The following is a 22,261-nucleotide window of genomic DNA, read 5'->3' as shown; positions in this document are numbered from 1 at the left end:
TAGTAAGTAGAGCTTCCTTGCAGTTGCTGGCACCAAAAGGTTAAGCAAGAAGAACAAGAAGAAGAGATGAGCTCACCAGGACTGATAGTGTGGCGCACTCTAATTTCATATCTTTTTGGAAGCTTTACTGCAATGCCATTCTAATAGCCATGGCTCATGCTCTGCTCTAATCGCAAGTCATCCTGATCAATTCGCCATCACCATGGCAGTGGAGGCGTGGACCAGTTAGGTTTGGGGTCATAGTCATGGCTGCAACTCTCGGTAGTTGGGAGCAGCCAGCTACACTTTAAGAAGAGGGAGTTATACAATTCAACTTATCAAAAATTTATAGACTTTCATATAATTTTTTTTACTAATTTAGTTAAATTTAAATATTAAAATTATTTCAACATTAATAAAATCATCATAAAATTATTATAATAATATCTACTACAAAATTATAATAGACAATAATTTTAATGATGATAGAGTGATTTTTTTTCACGTTTAAATAATTTTAATTAAATTGAAAAATATAATATAAAAATATTGTATATATATATTTATTAAATCAAATTAATTTATTTTTTATAGATATTTTAGGTAAAAGAATATAAAAAATACGGTTGGGTGTTTTCTGTTTTTTTATTAAATGTTTTTTTAATTAATACTTGTGTCAATTAGAAATACTTTATAAATTTTTAAAAATATTAAATATCAGAGTTTTAAAAATTATTGTAAACAAATCAAATAACACAAACCACGTACTACCGCCCAGCATGTCGGCTCCAATAATTGCTGGAGCAGTTGGCAGTTGACTTCAAATCCACTGCCTGATCTCCATTCCTAAATCGCTTCTCGATTACTGAAGCTTCAGAAATCTCCTTCCGAGCATTCGTTGTTTCGCCTCGATCGCCATGAATCCCTCCATCAATTTCGGTCAATTCCTCAACAAGATATGGGATGCAGCTTCGATCTACCTCGCCAGGACTCGATCTCGCGTCGAAGACTTGGGCAGAGATGCGGAGCTTTTGAGGGCCAAACTGGAAGACCTCAACCGGGCCATCGATGAGGCTGAGCGCAACGGGCAAACCGCCACTGAAGAAGCTCAACTGTGGAAGCGCCGGTCTGAGACATTTTTATCTACGGAGGTCGTCGCCGCCATCCAACGGGACTACGGGGCGATGCGGTGCCTCGGAGGCTGGTCGTGGAATTGCGTCTCCATCAATCGGAGGGCCACCAAGAAGCTGGAGGAGGTGAAGGAGTTGATTAGCCGAGTGGATGTTTCTAGGGTTGCCGCGATGCTGCCCCCGCCGTCTGCCGTGGAGCTTCCTATTTCAAATGATATCGTTGGGATGCAATCGGATGTGATCCAGATTGTAAACCAGATTAGGGATGAAAATGTCAGTGTTATAGGCATCTACGGCATGGGAGGGATCGGAAAGACGACACTTTTGAAGCTCATCAACAACCATCATAGAGAGATCTCCAAGCTCAAGTTTGATCATGTCATCTGGATTGTGGCTTCCCAAGGATGCAAACTGCAAAAGCTTCAGATGGATCTGGCTAAGAATATAGGATTGAATCTTAAAGATGATGAGAGTGAAGAAGGTTGTGCTTGTAAGCTCTTCAACTCCCTCAAGGAAAAGAATTGTCTATTGTTTCTTGATGACATTTGGGAAACCTATGATCTTTATATGTTGGGGATGGAAAAAACACATGTTGAGCAGGGCAAGGAGCAAAAGCGCAAGGTGGTGGTTTTCACGACGCGCAGTGAGCAAGTATGTACTGGAATGAAGGCTAATGTGAAGAAAAAAGTTACAGGCTTGGCATCTGATAAAGCATGGAAACTTTTTCTTAAAAATGCAGGTGAAAATGTTATCAACTCCGAGTCAAGAATTAATCGACTAGCAAAAGAAATTGCTAAAGAGTGTGCTGGTGTGCCTCTTGCTCTCATCACAGTCGGAAGAGCCATGTCCGCAAAGAGGTCATGGGAAGCTTGGAATGATGCTCTCACGCAGCTGAAGCAATCACAAATGCCAGATGTCACAGGTATGAAGAAACGAGATCCTATGTTCGCTGCCTTTAAGCTTAGTTATGATAGTTTGGAAGATGACAACATGAGAGTCCGACTGTTGTGTTGCTCTTTGTGGCCTGAAGATTTTGAAATTGACAAAGTTGAACTAATACAATGTTGGATAGGCCTTGGCTTAATTGATGAGTTTGACTCTATCAATAAAATTTTCGATCGAGGGCACTCCCATATCGAGACTCTTACATTTGCATGCTTATTAGAGCTTGTTCATAAGGAACATGCGATAAATATCAAGATGCATGATGTGATCCGAGACATGGCTCTTTGGATGGCCTCAGATTGTGGATCCAATCAACACAGATGGATTGTTAAGGCAGGTGCTAGATTGTATGATTTAGAACTAGAGAATGAGCAATTGCAAGTGGTGGAGCAAGCATCATTCATGCATAATTATATACGTTCTTTGCCAAGTGAGACTCCTACTTTTCCCAAACTTTCTATGCTTATGCTCCAACAGAACCTTAAGCTATACTTAATTCCCGGGTCATTTTTCCAGGCTTTGCCTGTTTTAACATTCTTGGATCTCTCGGGCACAAATATCACAATGCTTCCAAGGGAAATCAACTTGTTATTTGAGCTCCAACATTTAAACTTGAATTTCACCCCAATAGAAGCACTACCAGCAAATTTGAGTAACCTTTCCAAACTCAAGTACTTGTTTTTGAAAGGAACTATGAGGCTGACCCAAGTACCCAAAGGAACAATATCCAACTTACCTTTACTCAAATTGTTGGATTTATATGAAAGCAAATATGATAACTTGGCTGAGCTAAAGGGATTTAAAGGATACCGGAGATACATTGGAATTACCATCCGCACAATGATGGCCCTTGAACAGTTGGGTTCTCTACGACAATTATATACATGGAAACTCCAACTAGAAAACATGAAAGATTTGGCTTATCCTAGACAACTATTTAAGAGCATCACGAGTAACCACAACACAAGGCAGAGCCTCGAACGACTAGAGATTGTAAATATCCTAACAGGTGGTGAATTAATAGTTGCTCAGAGCAACAAGGATAGTGAAGAAGGCTTTGAATGTTTGCGGTATATGGCGCTCATAGCTGTCGATGATTTGCAAAAAATCACTTGGAAAGCAGTCGAGCCTCAAATAATATTTCCTAATCTTCACGAATTGATCATCGCTAAATGTAAAATGTTGAGAAATATCACCTGGGCTGTTCAACTACCAAACCTTAGTGTTTTGAAAGTATCATATTGTGATGAGATGGAAGAATTGATAAGTTACGTTGGGAGTAATGTCAGCTCTAGCATTGACCTACACTTACTGTCTTTGGCTCAATTGCCTAAATTGAATCGCATCTCACGACGGCAACTAACCTTTCCCTACTTGGAGCGGATATATGTAAGCGAATGCCCAAAACTCAAAAAGCTGCAGTTTGGAGCTGAAATTTGTCAAAATAAATTAAAAGGTATATTTGGCAGAAAGAAATGGTGGGAAAATATCAAGTGGGAGAATGCCAAAGACAAGAATTCTCTCACCTCCTATTTCAAGTCTAGTATGGTAAGTAATCTTATGAACAAACGCATGCAAATCTTTTTTTCATATATACTTTTAAGTAAGAAACAAGATTATTAGAAAGTTATCATCTCTATGTATGAAATCTCTGAGAGCATCTATAATGCATCACCAATACACACCTACTCATAAAAAAAAATACTGTCATATACTCATTATAACACCATATTTTTTTTTCACTCATATTCATTTTAGCATTAACACTTATTATTTATGGATCTCACAGTATACTCAATTATTTTAAAATTATATCATATTAAATAAATATATTTTAAATATGTTTTAAAATATTTAAATTATTATTATTACTTTTTAAAAAATAATTTCACTATTTTTTAAAAATAATATTAAAAATTTTAAATATATTTATTAAATAAATAAATGGTTATTTAATTTTAAATTTTAAATTTTATAATTTTTTAATAAATAAAATAAAATAAAAATAAAAAAAAACACGAGGTGGGCTAGCTAGAGGCTGGCCCACCCCACATTGCTCGAACACGTTCAGAGTATTGAACGTGTTCAAGTGAATAACACCCCTTTACAATGGTATTTAACATCAAGAAATGTTATAATACCCTATTAATGTATGCATTGTGGATGCCTTGAAGGTACTTAAGCTTTGTTATAGCATCATTATTAATTTGTGAAAAAAAAGTCATGTAAGAAAATATTTTAAATAAAATAGGAGACATAACCTATCCCTATTCAAATCCATGCAAACATTCTTGATTTTATTTTACTTTCTGATAAAGAAAGTGATTTAAGCAATCTTAAAGACAGTTCCTTTTCCTCTTTAAGTTCTCTTTGTTCCAAAATATTAAATTGTAAGGGAACCTTTTGGCTGCCATGCCCTCTATTTATTATACTGTGCTCATAAGTAGTTTTCTTAGAATCCGATTCAATGGAACTACTTAAGCCAAATCACTGGTGAGTATGTGGGTAAAATATATACCCACCAAGTGAAACTGACCATGGTAATGGAAGACATGCATGCAGAGAAACGTGCATAAAGAGTATTTGGATGCTCGACACCTCTATAATGTATTTCACATCTTTACTAGTATATTACTCATATATCCTCATTTCTGAACATTCACAATCTCTTTTTTTTATTAAGAGATATATAGATACATTGATAGAGATAGACCACACTTGATATATTGTAGTTCTGAGTTTCTTGAAATTAATTAGATAGTAATTTTAATTTGCTAATATTTCCATTTTTCAGCAAATAATTATGTTGAGATTGAATATAAGGGGTGCGAGTTTTGATATGGGAGATACTAATGCTAGAGCTGTGGCTATCAAGATTGCTCTAGCAATTCCTGGTAATCATTCATTTCATTGCTGGTCTATATCCATTTTTCCATTCTAAACAGGACAATTACTTTAACGATCAACTACTGAAATATGTGGATATTAATTTGCCTTTTTCCTTGTATCTTTCTCCCTAAAATTATATTTCAGTATATATGGTTGATATCAAATTACTAATTAATTATTTAGTTAATTCTACATCTTTTGTAGCTTTTTTAAAAGTACTAATTAATTAGATGTTTATATTCCATAATCAATTGCAGGTGTTATGTCAGCAGAGCTGGATGATGAGTGTTTGATCGTGAGAGGTGAGCAGCTCGACCCGGTGGAAATAGTTGCCCGATTGCAAAATCTATTTCAGGCAGAACTCCTCAACGGTGACATTGAGAACTGAGGTACTGTGATATTTTGTTGATGTATACAAGTTTTAAAATAAATTATTTGAATGGCATGTAACTAATAATTTGATAATTTTTAAGATATAAATTTAATAATATTTATAATATATTTTAAAATTTAGTAGCAGATAGTAGTTCTTTTGATATAATTTACAATCATATACAATATAATTTACTAATACGTACAATATCATTTTAATTATATTTTAAAAAATTAATAATATTTATAGTATAATTTTATAATAATCGATACAATTATTTAATAGCACTTGGCATTTATTTTCTCCGCAATTAAATTGATGAAACATTATTAAAAAATTAATTGAAAATATTATTTTCATAGGAGAAAATTTTTAAAAATTTATATGACGAAATAAGGGAGGGTTAAAGATAAATCATTTGATTTATTAAAAAAAATTATTTTTAACAATACATCAATTGGAAACCACAAGCATCTGAATTTTGAGTCAGATAGAAACTTTAAAATAAAAACATAAATATATTCATGAATAGTGCTTACTAGCAATAACCATTAACAAACAAATACTGAATATTATAAATATTCAAAAGCCAAAAGATATTCCTTATGTCTACGTACCTTTCATTTCACCCAACGAATTAAGAATCACTCCGGAAAAAATAAAAAATAAAAAAATCAAACGTATTATATCGTAGCATATATGTAAAAGAGTGTCAGCATGTCCTCGAGAGCAGAACAAAAACAATGTTATAGGGTTGGCATGAATTCTAGCAAACTTGAGCAAGGATATGAGGGGCATTAGAGTTACCAATAGATGAAATTTCATATCAAACAATTAAACGATCCTCAATAGAACATTCATATATTGGGGAAAATACAATAGCAAATGAATAACAGTAAAGACTTGCAACAATGAATAAAACATTGGAGAAATAATATTCTTAATGAAAAATTTTAAGAAAAACTTTTAAGGATAGACATATAAATGATGGGATTCATCATATTGTAGCCTACAAATGAACTAATAAGCAAGAGGTAGTTTTTGTAGGATTGTAAACAAAAACAGAAACAAAAAAGATTGTGGCCTACAAAGATGCAAGTTGCAAATGAATAGTAGCAAAGACTTTAACGATGAATAAAACATTGCATGACCTACACTCGAGGGTTCACTAAAACAGAGGGAGAAAAATAAGATAATAAGCAAGAAGTAGGCCTGTAGGATTAAAAGATAGCAGTAGTAATGATTTTAAAACAAAAACAGCAACAAAAAAAAGATTGTGGCCCACAAAGGATGCAAATTACAAAAGATTTAGATGAACCTGGCTAAGAAGGTAGGACTGCATATTGAAGATGATGAGAATGAAGGCGATTGTGATCAGGGACTTGTCTTACTCGTCACTCTGCCCGGCTCTCACTGCTCTTGCCTCACTTGCCGCTTTTCCCGACTCTTATCCCTCACATCTTACTTGCCGCTTTGCACAACACTCATCAAACTTTCTTTACTCGCCGCTCTGCCCAGCACTCATCACACTTGCTTCACTCGCTGCTCTGCCTGACACTCATTATACTTGCTTCACTCGTCGCTCTGTCCGACACTCGCCATTCCCATTTTGTTCACCTCTGTTGCTCAGTCGGCACTCACCATCCACGCATCGCTCTGCCAAGCACTCACGGCTCGCTCCACTCGTCGCTCTGCCCGGCACTCATCGTTCGCGACTCACTTGCCGCTCTGCCCAACACTCACCATTCGCGTCTTAATCACCGCTCTACTCAGCACTCACCACTCTTGCCCCACTTGCCATTTTGCTCGGAACTCGTCCCTCGCATCTCACTCATCCCTTTGCCCTGCATTTGCTGCTCGGTCAATACCCGCTTTCCTCGCTTGACATTCGCATAACCACCTGATTGTTCTACTCCCGTTTGCACTCCATCCACAGGCTCTGCTCGCATTCACACCCAATCCACAGGCTTTGCTCTTGGTCGCTTTCAATCTCTCGGGATCCGCGCCCGACTCGGCTCACAGAGCCTTTGCTCCCATTCGCGCTTGATCCACGGGCTCTGCTCTCATTCTCATTTGGTCTCAAACTTCGTGTTTATCTAGCGCACAGGCTTCGTGCCCACTCAGCATTCTTTTGATCACCCGGTCGCCTTCTCTTAGTCGATCGATCAGTATCGCCTAGCCATCTGCTCGGTTGTTCGCTTGGTACCGGTCGGCATTTTTCTCGTTTGCGCTCACGACTTTGCTCGTTCATCATTCTCTTTATTACCCGGTCGCAATTTACTGTCGCTCGATCGACATTTTTCCTTGGTTACGCTCATGCTTTGCTCGTCCATCATTCTCTCTATTGCCAGGTTACGATTTATTGTCACTTGGTCGGCATTTTTCTCAGTCACGCTCACAACTTTGCTCGTCCATCATTCTCTCTATTGCCTGGTCACGATTTATTGTCGCTCGGTCAATATTTTTCTCGATTGCGCTCACAGCTTTGCTCGTCCATCATTCTCTCTATTGCCCAGTCGCCCCGATCGCGCGTTCGACACCACTCGCCCATCGTCTTTCGACTCGGTTGACATTCTCCCTATAGCTCGGTCAATATTTTCTCGGTCGCGCGCTCGACGCCGCTTGCCCTTTGTCTTTCCACTCGCTCGACATTGTTTTTTGCTATTTGGTCGGCACTCGTTTTACATCTTGCTTAGCACTCGTATAATCGCCCTGTCATGATTTACTGTTGTAATTGACATTTTCTAGTCCGTCTGCTCAACAATCACCCAATTTGCATTTGCTCAGTCGCCTGCTCAGCCCCGTCTGATCGTCTTCTTAATATCACTTGGTCTCCCGAACGACATTCAATTGATCGCTTGCTCGGCATACGCTCGGTACCATTTTTCGTCGCTCACTCGATATTACTTCAGTCACTTACTCGGCACCTCCATAGCTACTCGTTTGATGTTATACGATAAGCCTAGCGATCGAACTCTGTATTCAGGAGGGATTTTGCTTTTCGTTTGACTGGGTCTAGTCAGTCAGGCTTGTGCCTTCTTCGACTAGACTTGAAGGGGAGGTTTGTGATGTGGATATATCTAGAGGGCTTAGAGGGAATTAGGGGAAAGGGGAGGGGCAATTTGGTTAAATCACTGTGTAGGGTTTTTAAGAGGAAGGGGGCATTGTTGAGAGGGGGTCTTCTTCGTGATTTTTTTCTTCCGCCGCAATCAATAGAGGGAAGGAGGTCGGCGCCGCCTTGCTACCTCCCCTTTCATAGGCGCACACGGACCTGACCCTCTCATGCCAGCAAACCTCCAACGCTTCATTCCCCCTTGTTGTTTGGAGAGGCCGCCGCCACCTCTCTCCCTCACTAGTGGCGAATCCAGGAATTCAAGTATGGAATTCAATCACGATAAACAAGGGGCGGTATCCTCCATCTCCACCGGTGGAACCCCATAATACTAGGGGTTCCACCGCCGGTAAGCGGGGGCGACCGCCGATGGCGCCCCCCACTGGATCCGCCCTTGTCCCTCATGCAAGCCACTTTTCCCTCTCGACGTTGCACCTCGCTGCCGCCTCCTCTCCACACGTGTTGCTCCCAGATGCCGTCGATGCTAACAGCCGCCTCCTTCCCCTTCTCCCTCTCTACGCGTCGTAGCCTTGCTTGCCGCCATCCGCCATGCACCGCAGCCACTCCCGCCGACGCCACCTTCGACTCCTCATGCCACCGCTGCTGCACAAGTCCACGCGAGAATGCCGCCACATGTTTTCTCCTCTCTCTCTCTCTCCCGCAACTCGACTACAACCACCGCTTCCACTACCGGACATACCTTTGGACGCCGAAGGACGCCACCACCTTCCTACTTTGTGCGCTGGCAGCACACACTCCGATCTCTGAGTTCATCGGCACGCCGACAACCGCTCTTTGGCAGCTGCAACCTTCTACCCTCGACTCGTTCTAGCGTCGAGGGTGTTGTTGTCGCATTCTACAGTCCTCATCTTCATGCCACCTGTCGGTAATCCACGTGGTTGCAGTCCACACGCCGATCCCGTCCCTATTCCAGCTTTGTGTGTTGCTGTGTCTCAGCCTTCGTGCCATTGTTACCGTTCAACACTCGATCTATTGTTATCCCGGCTTTTGTGTCATTGTCACAGCCCAACCTGCGTGCTGATATTATATTCCAGCCTGTGTGCCTATGTCATATCCTGGTCTACGTGTTTCTGTTAGGTCCTGGTTTGTGGGTCATCTTCTGGATTCAGGTCGCATTCAGCTCCGCGCCGCCATACCCAGCTCTACATTCGGCTCATGCGTATACTCTTCTGGGTCACGACAACTTGAGCAGCATCCCATCCAAGGGCACCCTCCTGGGCAAGATACGTTATCATACTCACTCTCCATTCATTTGATTATTCAAGTATTAGTCTGTTACTTGTATATTCGTTGGATTTGCTTCGAGCCTCGGGTACCAGAGACTGGAGCAATCAGTCGCTAGGTAGTGTTGATCAGAGGACTTCTAACGACTTGGTCAACGTAGAAGTCATCTCAGCATACTTTCTTCCGAGACGTCGTGATTCGATCAATATTCTATCCATTTCATCCGACGATCCGTCTGATTCAGATTTTGGACATGATCAAGTATCATTGAATAATGATACTTGATCGTGATGGGTGAGCATGCCGACGAAGTGGGCCAATTGCACTAGTTATTATAGTTCGAAAAAAGATAGTTCGGGGCAGTCGGGTGGATCTAGTCAGGGTTAGCAATAGCATCAACGACTAAGGTTGATTTTCCATTCATGAATGAATTTTAAAATAAATTAATTCGATAGTATTTAAATGCATAATTTTAATAAATTTATAATATATTTAAAATTTAGTAGCAGATAAGTATAATTTACTATCACATGCAATATAATTTAATAACACATATCATATAATTTTAATTATATTTATCAAACAAATTTTATAGTATTTATAATAATCTATACTATTATGTGATAACATTTGGTATTCTTGGACTATTGATGAAACAATATTTATGAACATATTATTTTCAAAGGATAAAATTTTAAAAAATTTATACGACAAAATAATAAGGGCTAAAGATAAATCATTTGATTTATTAAAAGAGATTTTATTTTATTTTTTAACAATATATATCAATCGGAAACCATAAGAATCTGAATTTTGAGTTAGATAGAAACTTTAAAATATAATATAAAATATATTCACGAATAGTACTAGCAATAACCATTAACAAACAAAGGCTTAAAATTATAATATTCAAAAGTCAAATTAAATCCCACGATTATGAAAAATAAGATCATGGTGAATATAATCTGGAGATAACTAACTGTTAATAGTGGTCAATTTTGAGTAATTGACTATCTGAGATTTATTCACTATGCATCTAATTTTTGTATACCTATATTTATCTCTTTCTATATTCGTGGATCGACATTCAGAATTGTTAAAGTAGTGGATCTACCTTTACGGAATTAACTAACTGCTGAGCGAGCGAAAGTCAATATGCACAGATGGTCTGCGTCTGATGTTCAAGGCATCTGTCTGAGTGAACATTGGAAGGCTTCTCTGATCTCACAGATGACTTGCCTGTTGAAGCTATGGAGCTCTCGGGGCCAAGGTGATTGGTGGAAGTCACAAACATCGAAGATCAAAGATCTTAATTGGTTCTTGGGACGTGAGAGAGTTTGTATGTGATGGGTGAATTTGTTCATGATTGTGTGTTGAAAGCTGAACTCATGTGATAACAAAAAGTTTCTTGTGTGAATTATGTGCTGAAGATGTTGACACTTTAAAGTTGCCTACTTCATTAAGCGACCAAAGCAACACTTCAAATTGTTTAAACTATTTACAGGGCTTCCACTACCTTCTTCAATCTCCACTCCCTTTTCTTCTCTTTCAGTAGAGCTTCCTTGGCACCAAAAGGTTAAGCAAGAATTAAGAACAAGAAGAAGAGATGAGCTCACCTATACTGATAGACTCTAATTTCATATCTTTTTGGAGGCTTTACTGCAATGGTCATTCTAATAGACATGCATGGCTCTGCTCTGATCTGATCGCAAGTCATCCTGATCATATCGCCATGGCAGTGGAGCTAAGGTTTGGGGTCATAGTCATGGCTGAAGATAGCATTCCTTCTTTTGTTGCAACTCACGGTAGTTTGGAGCAGTCAGTCAGCTACATGGTAAGAAAAGGGAAGTTGTACCAGTTCAATCAAGGGAGTTGGGCAAAAGTTAAAATAGGTTTTGTTATTTTTTTAAAATAAATAAAATACAATTCAACTTATCAAAAATTTATACATAAAGGACTTTCATATAATTTTTTTTTACTCATTTGGTTAAATTTAATAATTAAAAATTATTTCAACATTAATAAAATCATCATAAAATTATTATAATAATAACTACTGCAAAATTATAATAGACAATAATTTTACTTTAATTTTAATGATGTTAGAGTGATTTTTTTTTCAAGTCTAAATAATTTTAATTCAATTGAAAAATTAATATAAAAGTATTTTATGTATATTTATTTATTAGATCGAATTAATTTATTTTTATAGATATTTTAGTTTTAAAATATAATAAATATGGTCGGATTTTTTTTAAATATTCTTTTAATAATTCTGTTAATTAGGAATACTTTTTTATTTTTTTTAAAAAAAATATTAAATATCAGAGATTTAAAATTATTTTAACAAAAATCAAATACTGAAAAATAACACATGACCACACACTACAGCTGAGCGTGGCGGTTCCAATAATTGATGGGGCAGCTATCTGTTGACTACTGGTACGAGACTAGATCTATGCCCGTTCCTAATTCGCTTCTCGATTGCAAAAGTTTCAGTAATCACCGTCTTCCCAATTCCTTCTACACTGATTGCGATCCAAGCATTTGCTGTTTCCCCTCGATCGCCATGAGTATCTCCTTCGACATCGGCCAATTCCTCAACAAAATATGCCACGTAGCTTCGATCCACCTCGCCAGGCCTCGATCTAGCGTCGAAGACTTGCACATAGACGCGGAGCTATTGGGGGCCAAACTGAGCGACGTCGACCGGGCCATCAGTGAGGCTGCCGGCAACGGGAAAATCGTCATGGAAGAAGCTCTGGTGTGGAAGCGCCTGGCTGAGGCGTTTGTATCTAAGGAGGCTGCCATCCAACGGGACTACAAGGAGATGCGGTGCCTCGGGGGCTGGTCGTGGAATTGCGTCTCCATCAATCGGAGGGCCACCGAGATGAAGAAGATGCAGGAGTTGATTAGCCGAGGGAATGATATTAGGGTTGTCGCGGCTCCGCCGCCGCCGCCGCAACTGCCCGTGAAACTTCCCATTTCAAATAATGTTGTTGGGATGGAATCAAATGTTATACAGATTGTAAACCAGATTATGGATGCAAATGTCAGGGTTATAGGCATCTACGGTATGGGGGGAATAGGAAAGACGACACTTTTAAAGCTCATCTGCAACCATGACGAGATCTCCAAGCTCAAGTTTGAGTATGTCATCTGGATTGTGGCCTCCAAAGGATGCAAATTGCAGAAGCTTCAGATGGACCTAGCTAAGAAAGTAGGACTGAAGCTTGAAGATGATGAGAGTGAAGACGATCGTGCTTCTAGGCTCTTTGACTCCCTCAAGGAAAAGAATTGTTTGTTATTTCTTGATGATATTTGGGAATCCTATGATCTTTATAAGTTGGGGATGGAAGAAGTACCTGCTGAGCATGGCAAAGAGCGGAAGCGCAAGGTGATAGTTTTCACGACGCGCTACGAGCACATATGCACTGGAATGAATGCTAACGTGATAAAAAAAGTGGAAGGCTTGTCATCTGATCAAGCATGGGAACTCTTTCTGAAATATGCACGTGAAGATGTAATCAACTCAGAGCCAGGAATTAATCAACTAGCAAACGAAATTGCTAAAGAGTGTGCTGGTGTGCCCCTTGCTCTCATCACCGTTGGCAGAGCCATGTCCTCAAAGAGGTCATGGGAGGTTTGGAATGATGCTCTCACACAGCTTAGGCAATCACAAATGCCAGAACTCACGGGTATGAAAGAATCAGATCCTATGTTTGCTGCCTTTAAACTTAGTTATGATAGCCTCGAAGATGATAACATGAGAGCCCGGCTGTTGTGCTGCTCTTTGTGGCCTGAAGATTTCGAAATTGATAAAGTCGAACTAATACAGTGTTGGATAGGTCTTGGCCTAATTGCTGAGTTTGACTCGATCAATAAAACATTCCACCGAGGGCACACTCATATCGAGACTCTTACATCTGCATGCTTGTTAGAACTTGCTGATAAGAAATATGCGACAAGGATCAAGATGCATGATATAATCCGAGACATGACTCTATGGATGGCTTCGGACTGTGGATTCAATCAACACAAGTGGATTGTTAAAGCACAGGCTAGATTTAGTCAGTTGGAATTAGAGAATGAGAAATGGCAAGTGGTAGAGCGTGCATCATTCATGCATAATGATTTAAGTTCTTTGCCAAGGCAGACTCCCATTTTTCCCAAGCTTTCCATGCTCATGCTCCAAGGGAACTATAAGCTAAGCTTAATTCCCGGGTCATTTCTCCAGGCTTTGCCTGTTTTGACGTTCTTGGATCTCTCAAACACAAAAATCACAGAGCTTCCAAGGGAAATAAACATGTTATCTGAGCTCCAACATTTAAACTTGAATATGACCCCAGTCGAAGCATTGCCAGCAGAGTTGAGTAGCCTTGCTAAACTCAAGTACTTACTTCTAGTAAGGACTAATCGTCTTGCGAAAGTACCCAAGGGAACAATATCCAACTTACCTTTACTCAAATTGTTGGATTTATACGAAAGTAAGTATGCTGACTTGGATGAGCTAGAGGAATTTAAAGGATGCCGAAGATGCATTGGAATTACCTTGCAATCAGTGACAACCCTGGATCAGTTGGTCTCTCTACAACAATTGTCTACATGGAAACTCCAACTAAAAAACATGAGTGACTTAGCTTATCCAAGCCAACTATTTGAAAGCATCATGAGTAGCCACAACATAAGGAAGAGCCTTGAACGACTAGAGATTGTAAGTGTCCAAACAGGTGATGAATTAATAGTTGCTCGGAACAACAGGGATCGTGAAGAAGGCCTTGAATGTTTGAGGTATATGGTTCTCAAAGCTGTCGATGATTTGCAGGAAATCACTTGGAAAGCAGTCAAACCTCAAACGGTATTTCCTAATCTTCGCGAATTGAAAATTTCTGAATGCAAAATGTTGAGAAATGTCACTTGGGTTCTTCAGCTACCACACCTCAGTGTCTTGACAGTATCAAATTGTGATAAGATTGAAGAATTGATAAGTTGTGTTGGGGATTCCGTCAACTCTAGCAGTAGCCTACGCTTACTGTCTTTGGCTCAATTGCCTAAATTAAACTGCATCTCACAACAGTCACTAACCTTCCCCTACTTGGAGCGGATATGTGTAAACTCATGCCCAAATCTCAGAAAGCTGCCTTTTGGCGTTGAAATTTGTCAAAATAAATTGAAAGATATATTTGGCCAAACGGATTGGTGGAACAATATCCGGTGGGAAGATGCCAATGATAAGATTTCTCTCACACCCTATTTCAAGTCGACTTATATGGTAAGTAATTTTAAAAACAAAAGCATGCTAATCTTTCTTTTTCCATATAAACTTTGGTAAGAAACAATACTTTTCTGAAGTTACCATCTCTATGAAATGCAAGGTACTTTAGCTTTGTTATAGCATGACTAATTTACAAAAGAGCATGAATATTAATTTATGAACAAAAAGTATGTAAGGAAATTTTTTAAATAAAAAAAGAGGCATAATCTATACCTATTGAAATCCATGCAAACATAGTTGGCTTTATTTAACATAATGAAAGTGGTTTAAGTAATCTTAAAGAGCAATTTATTTTTCTATTTAAGTTCTCTTTGTTTATATATTAGCAACTGGAGTATTTGTTCTAAAATATTAAATTGTTAGGAAATCTTTTCGCTGCCAAGTCCTCTATTTATTACACCGTTCTCAGGTCATGAGTGGTTTTCTTAGTATCAGACGTCCGATTCAATGAAACCAATTAAGCCAATTCATGGTGAGTAAAATACCAATAAGTGAAAGTACAGACCATGGAATGGAAGACATGCATGCAGAGAAGAGCTCAGCGTGCATGAAGAGTATTTGGCTGCTCGACACCTCTATAATACGTCGGAAACGTAATATGAATGAGAATTAAATCTAGATCATTAGATAAGATTAATAAATCTAGAACGTCAATTTGAGAAGGAATAAGTATCCTTTGAATGACTCAATCTCAATCATTAATTGATATCTAAATGAAGAGACATTGTATCTTTTAGGAAGGGATGCAATCTAAACCATCTAATTTAAGTTGGATGGTTGAAATCTAATTGACCAAAAGGTTCTTATTGTTAAGACCCTCGGCGGCTGACTAGGGGGGTTGGGGGAATAACCCCCGCATAAATACAAAACAAACACAACTTTTCTCGGACTTATAACTTAAAATAAAAGAACACTTGTATAAGATTAATAAACTAAAAAGACAAGGCTCACAGATTTACTTGGTATAACCGGGGAGGTTGTTAATCCAAGGCAGATGAAAAAACACACTAGTTTCTCCTTCAGACGGAGAAACCTCTTACAACATTCAAAACTCACAAAACAAAGCTAAACAAGAACTAGGAAGTGTACAAGTGTTGTATCAAACTATTCTTTATTGTTGTAAAGCTTCTGGGAGCAGGGCTATTTATATAGCCATGCTCGGGGCGCCTGGAAGGGTTCCAGGCGCCTAGAATGGGATAATATTTTATCCCTGATACAATGGTACGTGCCACGACAAATTTGGCTAAGAATTGGGTTCCGGGCGCCCTGGACTGCTCCAGGCGCCCGAAATGGTTCCGGGTGTCCCGAAGGTGAAAGTCAACCTTTTGTTTACTTTATCTCCGGGCCTCCATCTTTGGCTCCGCTTGCTTTGGTCCGGGTCTTCCATTTCGGCTTTGCTCGCTAGGGTGATTTCGGCCATCCGGAATAGGGTTCATCCGAACTCAACTTCTGTCCTTCTCGAGCAAACTTCCGCTCATGGCTTCTCGTCCCTCGGAAACGTCGTGCGCCTCCTTCTCGTCCGCCTGCGTACTCTTCCACAACACCTCGTCCCCCAGACGCATCGAGCCCGTCGGCTCTCTCCCGTGCCATCCTTCTCGCTAGCTGTGTCTTTGCTCGATATCATGTGCTCTTAAGTTCCTGCACACTTAGACACAGAGTTAAACACAACAGGACCTAACCTAACTTGTTTGATCACATCAAAATTACCTTGCCAATAGATATGTCAGAATTAGACCTGACTGTTATTATATTTGTAGTTAACTTGGTGGACAATCCTAGAAAGTGGTGGGTCGATATTGGTGCTACACGACATATTTGCTCTGACAAGGCCTAGTTTTCAATTTATAGTCCTATTAATGGGAGAAAACTAATCATAGGTAATTTTGCAACTTTCAATATTGTTAGTCTTGACAAAGTAGAGTATGACACGATATGTAGTGATGTTAAGTTATAAACTTTTAATGACTACTATATTTGAAAAAGTAGAGTATGATACGATACTCTTTATAGGAAGTCACCTATATAAATATGAAGACGGGTCGCTTCAATGAAATACTTATGAATTTAAGATATTGTCCATGGCCAAAACGGACAAAACAGTGAGAACTATAAAGAATTGAGAAATATTATTGTGTATGTATCTTTGTCTTGGTTTATACGAACGATTGAGTAGTTTAAGACATGTTCACTAAGCAACCTAGTAAATTCGATGATACTTTATTATGGAAGGTTCAAAGCCATAAGCTACTTCTCTTGATGTAATAATCTTTGGATTGAACTCTCCTTAGATGATAACATGCATGCATTAATTTTGATTCATGCGGAGAATTGTTGGAAACATAATATGAATGAGAATTAAATCTAGATCGTTGGATCAAGATTGACAAATCTGGATTGTCGATTTGAGAAGGGATAAGTGTCCTTTGGATGACTCAATCTCAACCATTGATTGACATCCAAATGAAGAGACATTGTATCTCCTGGGGGAAGGGATGCAATCTAAACCATCTAATTCAAATTGGATGGTTGAGATATAATTGAACCAAGAGTTTTTTATACCCTTTCACTTAGTATAAATAAGACTCCTCTCATTCTTATTTTACTCACTCAATTCATTCCAATTCAAATCAAGCATTACATTCCATACTTGCATTTGGAGACTTTGAGAAGATTTTTCGGTTCGGAGGTCTTGCGATTTGCGATTTGCAATATTGCTATCATAAGATAAAGTCGTTGTATCTTGGGAGACGATTGTCGTGTTCCGTGAGCACCGTGTGCGGGCAAATTCATCTTAAAGAGATAGAGTCCAACTCTAACCTTGATTTCGTCAAAAAGGTGTTACACTGTATTCTGTCCACGCTCAGATTGCACCAACACTAGCTCCCAACATAATATATTTCACACATTTACTAATATATTATTCATTTGTTGCTAACAGAAGTTCATCAAGTACTGCTATCTATTATCCTCATTTCTGAACATACACAATCGCTTTCTTTGTTAAGATATATAGATAGATTGATAGCGATAGACCACACTCCTTTTGTTCTCAGTTTCTTGAAATTAATTAGATTGTGATTTTAATTTGCTTTCAGTTTCTTGAAATTAATTAGATTCTGATTTTAATTTGCTGATTTTTCCGTTTTTCAGCAAAAAATTGTGTTGAAATTGAACATGGAGGATGCTAAATCTAGAGCTAAAGCTCTCAAGACTGCTGTAAGAATTCATGGTAATCATTCATTTCATTTCATTCCTGATCTATATCCACTTTTCCATTCTAAACATGACAATTAACTTAACGACAACTGAAATATGTGGATATTAATTTGCCTCTGTCCTTGTATCTTTCTCCCTAAAATTATATTTCAATATGGTTGATGTCAAATTACTAATTTATTATTTAGTTAATTCTTCATCTTTTGAAGCTGTTTAAACGTGTTTATATTTCATAATCAGTTGATGCCGTTGTGGTCGTAGGTGTTGTATCAGTAACGCTGGAGAATGACCTTCTGATCATGAATGGTGACCAGGTTGACCTGGTGGCACTTTCTAAGACAATGCGAAGAAATTTTGGTTGGGTGGAGCTCATCAGTATTTCCGAGGTACTTTGATTTTATGTTAGCGTATAAATTTAAAAATAAATTAATTTGATGATATTTAACTTATAATTTGATATTTTAAAGAGATTTAATATTATTTATAATATATTTTGAATCTATAATAAAATTTAGTAGCAAATAGAAACAAATTCACTACCACATCCGATATAAATTTAGTTGAATCTATAGAATAATTTAATAATATTTATAACTATTATTTGACAACATTTGGTATTTTTCTTAAGCATAATTAAATTAATAATATTTTTTTTTTCAATTGATCTGTTAAAAGAGAACCATTAATATCACATAACACATCATATTTTTTTTTTAAAAAAAATAGGTTCAAATATTTTTCTTTTAAAAAATTATCGTCAACCAATTTTAACTTTTCTAATTCATAAAGTATTATATGAAGAGAGAAAAAAATTTCATCATTTTTATTTTTGTGAGTTCATCACTGTATGTGTCTATTCTTGAGTTTTTTCCTTAAGATTTTTTCCTTTTGCATATCATTTTTTATATTTTAAATTGTTCGAGCCTATTTTGAAGTAAAGAAATGATAGGGTCTTAAATAACTAGACATTTTAAATGTCTTGACAGATGGTGGATTAATCATTGCTCAGAGTAAGCCTTGAATCGGAGGCGCTGGACGAACGAATTATCTTTTGTCATATGAAGAAGACATTGAATATTTGAGGTATATGATTCTCTAAGTTATCAATGTTTCGAAAAAAAACATTCAAAATCAGTCAAGCCTCGAAGGATATTTCCGAATCTTAATGAATTGAACATTTTGGGATGCTATTGCATGTGTTGTATTAATATGAGTAAAATGCCGATCGAAATTTCAATTCAATTAATTTGTTTTTTAAAACAATCTTAGTTAATTTGATTTTTCTGTTTGATTTCGATTTTAAAATTCAAAAATTAGTTAAATTGATAGTCGACTGTCATGTTTAAGTAATCCATTGATATACTTGAGTCGATGTTTAAAAAAAAATAAATCACGAATTTATAGTAGCAGTTGACTGACAAGAAATTAAGTTTGGTTAATTTAATAATCGATTGATTTAATCAATTTTATATCAGTTCAACATGTTTTGTATGTTTATGACTTGCCTACTATTAATCCATGCAATATTAGCTATATGTATTAATGTTTTTATTATTTGTCATGGAATATTTGATACATGTATTTATTATTACATGACTGGTGTATTTTTTATCTGTTGTTATGTTTAATTACAGGTTTCATGTATATATATGTTTCATGTAATTAAGGATGAATGACATCTTTTGACATCCAAGGTCAAAACCTTTGATTACATCTTACAAAAATCATAAGGTTAACTTGTTTATATATCAAAACACATAGATACAAGTGATATGCTGTAATGATGAATTAAATTTTATTTGTTGACACATAGATACAATTGATAAGTTAGACATGAATGTAACTTTCAATTTGTTTGTTTCTAACACAGGAAAAGAAGAAGAATGGAAGAAGGAAAAGCAAGTGTTTACTGAGGCAGAAGAGGATGATGATTTATATTTATATTTTTTTTATATTGTTTGATATGAAACTTATTGAACTATGACATCTGTATATTTATGGATATGATGAGTTTGTAAGCATATGTGATGAGTTTGTAAGCATATGACTTGTATGATTATATTTGTTTTGATTTGTTTTTTAGGATTTCATTTTGGATATTTGGACTTGTATGAATTGACTTGTTTAGATGAATTGTGTATATACGATGTGTTGGATTGCTTAATTATTGTGTAGGATGTGTTGGAATGCATTGTTGTGTAGGATTGGTTGGATTGTTTAATTATTGTATAGGATGTGTTGGGAATGTTGATGTTGTGTTTATATAAAAATAAGTTTGAGTATGATTTGTATACACGATAAAATGTACAAATGATTAAGTTTTGTGGAAAAAATTTATATTTTGCGATGAAATTTTTCATTGCAAACTTATCGTAAAGTTACATTGTGTATCGCAACTCTGCGATGAAAACCTTTTTTCGTCGCAAATATACACTAAAAATGGATTTGTCACAGATTTACAATGAATCTAGACTCATCGTAGATCTGCAATGACTTTCGATTCGTCGCATATTTACGATGAATAACCCTTTTTGTCACAATTTTTCGAATCTACAACGAACTTAGATCGTCACAAATTTACGACAAATATCTCTTTTCGTCGCTTTTGATATCATGAAATTTCGTGATGAATTCTTTTTTGTCTCAAATTTGCAATGAAAAAAATTCGTCACAAAATTTGTGATGATTATACCTTATTTTGTCATAGAATTTGGCAACAGCTTATTCGCGATGAAAAATTTTTCATCGTAGATTTGATCGCAACATGCCCGTTTTTGTAGTGAATTATCTTCATATATATGAACCGTTCAAGCCTACTTCGAAGTGAAGAAATGATAGGCCTCAAACGACTAGAGATTGTAAATGACTTGACAAGTGGTGAATTACCTCGGAGCAACAAGGATGAAGAAGACATTGAATGTTTCGGTACATGGTTCCCCAAGCCGTTGACTATTTATAGGAAAATATTTGGGAAGTAGTCGAGCCTCAAATTATTTTTTCTGATCTTCACAAATCAAATATTTTTGGATGCAGAATGTTCAGACACGACACCTGAGCTTAGGGGTGAGTAAAAACCACAACTGATCGAATTCGGAAGTTTGGTTCAAATAATTTGGATATTAGTTTTTTTAATTTATTCAATTTGATTTTGATTTAATAACCAATACTAAAGGTACGTTTGGTTCAAGTCATCATGTATAATCTTGATTATGTGATTACCAGGTAATCACATAACCAAGGTTATAGGGAATAAAACATAACCAAATATTGTTTGGTTCAACTTAGGTAATGCAACAAAAACTTGTTTGTTTGAAGATTTTAATGAATACCTTAGTTTAATATTTTACCGTATTACCCTCAGTTACAAAACCAACTATACATAATATTATTATTATTATTTATTTTTTTATGTTTTTTTACTTTTCTTTTTCCTTGTATATTTTTTTTACTTTTTTATGTTTTTTTTAATTTTTTAATGTTTTTATATTTTTATATTATTTATATTTATATTTTTTTACATTTTTTAAATTTTAATTTTTATTTATTTTTTTTATTTTTTAAAATTTTTTTAAATTTTTTTAAAATTTTTAAATTTTTTAAATAATTTTAAATTTTTAAATGTTTATAAAATTTTTTTAATTTTTTAAAATTTTTTAAATTTTTAAATTTTTAAAAATTTTATAACATTTTTAAAATTTTTATTTTTTATTTTTTTAAATTATTTTTTTTTAAAATAAATTTAAACATTTTTTATTTTTTTATTTTTTTAATTTTTTCTTTTTTTTTCATGTTTTTTCTTATCGGAGGTATTTTGGTAAAAAAAATTGTTAACCCTGGAATCAACAAAACCTTAGTTTTCTGAGGTTTTCCAATTCCAGGCTACATGACCCTTTTACTGACGTGTCGGGCATGGAACATTACTTGGGAATCATCGAATACCTAAACCAAACAAGGTTTTTGTTGATAACCTTGGATGGATAATCAAGGTTATCAAAAATAACTCCGAACAAAACGCACCCTAAAAGTATTATCATTACTATTCTATAAGTTATGTATTGAGAAACTAATTTAATATTTTTATAAGATTTTGTATCTAA

At 36.4% G+C, this 22,261-nt stretch overlaps 2 protein-coding genes across 4 annotated transcripts; both read left to right on the top strand.

Annotated features, from left to right (window-relative positions):
* The first annotated feature begins 791 nt into the window (after nt 1-791).
* LOC121989702 (probable disease resistance protein At1g61300) lies at nt 792-5,409 on the top strand. 2 transcript variants are annotated; one of them, XR_006114306.1, is made up of 4 exons: nt 792-3,443; nt 3,524-3,602; nt 4,849-4,948; nt 5,201-5,239. XR_006114306.1 is itself a non-coding variant. In XM_042543896.1 (3 exons), exons 1-3 carry the CDS (start codon nt 897-899, stop codon nt 5,329-5,331), a joined length of 2,937 nt encoding a protein of 978 aa, XP_042399830.1. In that variant the 5' UTR covers nt 792-896; the 3' UTR covers nt 5,332-5,409. The 2 variants fall into 2 exon arrangements, 1 of the variants encoding a protein (XP_042399830.1); XM_042543896.1 differs by having other exon boundaries at nt 792-3,602; nt 5,201-5,409.
* A 6,661-nt stretch (nt 5,410-12,070) lies between these two features.
* Nucleotides 12,071-20,263, top strand: LOC121989700 (disease resistance protein RPS2-like). Of its 2 annotated transcripts, XR_006114305.1 has the most exons (5): nt 12,071-14,945; nt 18,099-18,177; nt 18,426-18,550; nt 19,151-19,247; nt 20,035-20,263. XR_006114305.1 is itself a non-coding variant. In XM_042543894.1 (4 exons), the coding sequence occupies exons 1-4, from the start codon at nt 12,090-12,092 to the stop codon at nt 19,160-19,162; spliced, it is 3,072 nt and encodes a 1,023-aa protein (XP_042399828.1). In that variant the 5' UTR covers nt 12,071-12,089; the 3' UTR covers nt 19,163-19,248. The 2 variants fall into 2 exon arrangements, 1 of the variants encoding a protein (XP_042399828.1); XM_042543894.1 differs by lacking the exon at nt 20,035-20,263 and having other exon boundaries at nt 19,151-19,248.
* Nucleotides 20,264-22,261: the final 1,998 nt, after the last annotated feature.

Source organism: Zingiber officinale, chromosome 6B (genome assembly GCF_018446385.1).
Source record: "Zingiber officinale cultivar Zhangliang chromosome 6B, Zo_v1.1, whole genome shotgun sequence".
In the NCBI taxonomy this organism is placed as follows: Eukaryota; Viridiplantae; Streptophyta; class Magnoliopsida; order Zingiberales; family Zingiberaceae; genus Zingiber; species Zingiber officinale.
The sequence above is the reverse complement of the archived record's forward strand: the minus strand, read 5'-3'. Positions and strand labels throughout refer to the sequence as shown.